Here is a 4,466-nt window from a genome sequence, read left to right as displayed (position 1 = left end):
TGCATTATTGTTGCTGAAAAACATTGTTGTTACCCGTGCCCCTCCATGCCGCTACTCCCCAGCTCTTCCTTGTTATTCGCTTCTAGATATAGAATTATTCTAAGATGGATTAAAAAAAAATTGAATCATCAATCTACACACAATACCCCATAATAAAAAAGCGAAAACAGATGTTTAGAAATGTTTGCAAATTAATTAAAAATAAATAACTGAAATATCACATTTACATAAGTATTCAGACCCTTTACTCAGTACTTTGTTGAGGCACCTTTGGCAGCGATGACAGCCTCAAGTCTTCTTGGGTATGATGCTACAAGCTTGGCACACCTGTATTTGGGTAATTTCTCCCATTCTTCTCTGCAGATCCTCTCAAGCTCTGTCAGGTTGGATGGGGAGCGTCGATGCACAGCTATTTTCAGGTCCCTCCAGAGATGTTCAATCGGGTTCAAGTCCGGGCTCTGTCTGGGCCACTCAGACATGTCACTAAGCCACTCCTGTGTTGTCTTGGCTGTGTGCTTGGTGTCGTTGTCCTGTTGGAAGGTGAACCTCTGCCCCAGTCTAGGGTCCAGAACATTCTGGAGCAAGTTTTCATCAAGGATCTCTCTGTACTTTGCTCCGTTCATCTTTCCCTCGATCCTGACTAGTCTCCCAGTTCCTGTCGCTGAAAAACATCCCCACAGCATAATGTTGCCACCATCATGCTTCACCGTAGGTATGGTATTGGCCAGGTGATGAGCGGTGCCTGGATTCCTCCAGACGTGACGCTTGGCATTCAGGCCAAAGAGTTCAATCTTGGTTTCATCAGACCAGAGATTCTTGTATCCCATGGTCTGAGTGTCTTTTGGCAAACTCCAAGCGGGCTGTCATGTGCCTTTTACTGAGGAGTGGCTTCCGTCTGCCCACTCTACCATGAAGGCCTGATTGGTGCAGTGCTGCAGATATAGTTGTCCTTCTGGAAGGTTCTCCCATCTCCACAGAGTGATCATCACCTCTGACCAAGGCCCTTCTGCCCCGATTGCTCAGTTTTGCCGGGCGGCCAGCTCTATGAAGGGTCCTGGTGGTTCCAAGGTTCTTCCATTTAAGAATTACGGAGACCACTGTGCTCTTCGGGGCCCGCAATGCTGCAAAATTTGTTTTATACCCTTCCCCAGATCTGTGTCTTGAAGGCAATCCTGTTAGATTACAACTCTAACCCCTTTGGTTGATGGTCTCATCCTTTACTTGCCTTATGTTTAGTACCCGTTAATTCCCGAGGGTTATCCTTGTGCAAATGCCAGCATGCTGTCCCTTTAACTAGGAGAAGGAATATCGGCCTCCTCCAATTTTCCCTGAGGGGCAAGTTGTAACCTTTTTAATGCCATATATTTCTCGCATCTTAATGCAAATGCTCAGAGTATGGATTACTGTGTTTTAGACATGTTCTATTCTCTTTTTAGTCGTAAGGGAGAAGCTATAACTCTCATTACAAGGAGTGACTGGAGATTTGCTGCAGAGTTGATTGCCATTCTGGAGCGAGCGTGTCAGGTACTTTTCTGTGTTTCGGGAGGCATTGTGTTTCGGTGATTCACTGAACAGTTTGGCACGCTTCCCTGTCCCATTGCAATAAATAGGTGAAGGGGCTCCATTTCGATATAGGCAGAATACCAGCTGCGGTACGAAGTGGTGCATCAATCATTACAGGTGCTGCAGAGCTTGGAGACTCGTATTTAAATATTGAACACTTGGGGCATAGAGAAGGCTAAGCGGTGACCTGGTAGAGGACATTAAGGTTATGAAAGGATTTGATAGGATAGGTTGGCAGAATGTGATTTGATTTACGAGGGAGATCAAAGTTATGGCTGTAAATGTAACATGACAATTAATAAATCTAATGAACATAAACCATCTGGAGAATGGTGAAAATATAGAGCCTGCTGCCATGAGTTGAGATGAGAGCAGAGAGGAAATCACAAACTGGAGATTTTACCGAGAGTGGACTGGAGCACAGATGTCAGTTCGAATGGTCTGATTCCCCGTGGTATGCTGTCTAGCTGCTAGGTAAGCAGTTCTGTTGCGCCGTTACCCTAATCCCGTTCCGTTATCTAACTGGACACATGTGCTTCTCGCTTGCAGCCAGTTCCTGAAGATTTAGTGATGATGGCAAAAAGGTACGAACAGAACAAGGTGAAGAAGGACCACGAAAGGCAGCTCACAGCCCCTAACAATGAACGGCGCAGAGATCATGGCCCGAGGGGCTGGAACAAAGTAAGATCAGTAAATCACAATTGTACCGGTTACGTACGGTATCTTTACAAATTGGGATATTCCTTGATTATAATATTTATTCCCATTACCTTTACCAATGAAAGTCTCTGACTAAGTTACTTTAGTACAACAGTACCAGCTCCAACAGTGGCATTTGCACTTGGAAAGGAAAGCAACAAAATAAATGGATTGAGCAATGAGCAAGCTGAGAATAACCACTGCATACAAAGCATTTTCCACAAAGGTGCAATCAGTCATGGCAGAAAATATGCATAGGTCTTTGAAAATAAGTCTGGGATGACGATTGGTGTGTGTTGCTTTCCTGGTGTGAATTATTGTCATGGGTCTTTAACATACACATCTGGGAGGTTTCTATTTGGTGTCCAGTGATCCCCTCAGAAAACCCTGATTTGTCATACCTATTTTTCTAGACCCCATCTTGAAGAAAAATCTTCCTGGCATTTCTATGAAAATGTGTAGCAACAAGCTTTGATTCAGGAGCAAGTATTTCTGACTCATCCCATGAATGTACAATGCTTTGTTCTGCTGAGTTTCAATTTGCATCAAGATGATCAGACAGGACTTGTGGGAAGGAAACAAAGTCTCCACCTTGCCTTGGCACAAACCCCGGGTGGCAATCAGACAGGGCATGTGGGGAAAGAGATCAGGCTCCATCCTGTACTGGGAATGATGCAGATCTGTCTTCCAATGGGACAAATAAATCAAGTCAAAAATCCAAGAATTATTTTCCTCCAAATTGCCACCAAATTATCGTAATGTTACAAGCAAGCAGTCGTGCTAAAAGGGATTTTGTTCCTTAAAGCCAAACAATAGGATAATGTATACATTTTTATCTTTACAGAGAAACTAAAACAACATTCCCGCTATTTATTATAATGGAAAAATAGAACCTGAATTCTACAGCGCAGATGCAAGTTTCAGCCCAACCTGCGAGCCAGTGTACTCGAACACCACCTTCTGAGGCAATTCATTATTTCAAACTTTTTTTTTGACAATTTATTTTCTTTTCATTTTTGTAAACTTTTTTTCCACTGGAGGCAGATATGTTGAATGTTATTTCACTCCATTAGCTGGTGTTGTGGCATAGTGTGCTGTCCCTCAATGCTGATGTTAACTTACTGCAAATTTCATTGTACTGTATTCAAAGATGAATAAAGATAGATTCCAGTGTTAAATCTACTTGTCAACATGTAATAAGCCATACCCAAGGCTTTTGTTCAAGATTTCTCTAACCTAAAATAGCATCTAACCCCACAAACTAAATATACAGACGAAGCATTCCTTGGCTTATTACTTTATGGATGTGGAATTTGGGGGAATCAATGCTGCAGTTGACCAAGGCTTTATTTTGTGCACTGATTAAAACGTGTTATTGTCTAACGTGTGTAGGTCTACTCCTTTTATGTTGAGGTGTTCAGTTATTGTGCCAGGCTCTGGGGGAAAGGGTGAATAGTATGAGCATGTTATCACTGAATCAAGATTGAACATTACACTAGAAATGAATCATTATATGGCCAAGTCGCCTTCACAAAACTAGATTTGTACCCAAACCTCCTGGTTCCTACATTCTGTGAAGAAAAACAATTTACAATACACTGGATGTTGAACACTGCCACCTTCCTTTAATTATCTGTTAAAATTGGTGACTGAAGCACGAGATATGTCCAGTGAGCATGAGGAATTGAAACTGCACATCAGCAACGCTGCCCTCGTGGTGCTGCACAATGTAGTTTCTTCCCCTTCCTTAAGGTAACTTTAATTAAATAGACTAAATTCCACACACTGAATGATATATTTTGCACTGTTTATCCAACAGACTCTTTGGGATTTTGGTTGTGGCAAAATGCCTCATGGCCAATTAATTTGGGTGCTAAGGTAATGAAGGAAACACAGCAACCACTTGAGGCATAGTGAGGTTCAACAGAGAGCCCTGCAACAATGCCCAGTAATGTGTTCTAAGTGACATTAGGCCAATGTACTGGGTATAACTCCTATATTGAAATTAATTGGAGAGCTTCCAAAGCAATGCCTGAAAGAAGACTGCCTCACAGCTCTGGTCACACAGGTCTTGACGATGGGTGCTGTCTGTACAGAGTTTGTACCTGTGTGGGTTTTCTCCGGGTGCTCTGGTTTCCTCCCACACTCCATGTTTGTAGGTAGCAATGTTACAAAATTTTGAGATTTTAAAAATCAAGTCTGCA

General features: G+C 42.5%; 1 protein-coding gene across 1 annotated transcript in view; it reads left to right on the top strand.

Moving 5' to 3' along the window:
* ddx43 (DEAD (Asp-Glu-Ala-Asp) box polypeptide 43) overlaps window positions 1-3,515 on the top strand; it is a 74,189-nt gene extending 70,674 nt beyond the window's left edge. The window contains exons 15-17 of the mRNA XM_055635218.1: window positions 1,437-1,524; window positions 2,113-2,244; window positions 3,107-3,515. Of these exons, the coding sequence (XP_055491193.1) occupies window positions 1,437-1,524; window positions 2,113-2,244; window positions 3,107-3,115 (229 nt within the window). The 3' untranslated portion in view covers window positions 3,116-3,515. The remainder of the gene's footprint in view (window positions 1-1,436; window positions 1,525-2,112; window positions 2,245-3,106) is intronic.
* The last annotated feature ends 951 nt before the right edge of the window (window positions 3,516-4,466 follow it).

Source organism: Leucoraja erinacea, chromosome 5 (genome assembly GCF_028641065.1).
Source record: "Leucoraja erinacea ecotype New England chromosome 5, Leri_hhj_1, whole genome shotgun sequence".
Taxonomy (NCBI): Eukaryota; Metazoa; Chordata; class Chondrichthyes; order Rajiformes; family Rajidae; genus Leucoraja; species Leucoraja erinaceus.
Note: the sequence above shows the minus strand (reverse complement) of the source record. Positions and strands in the feature narration are given on the sequence as shown.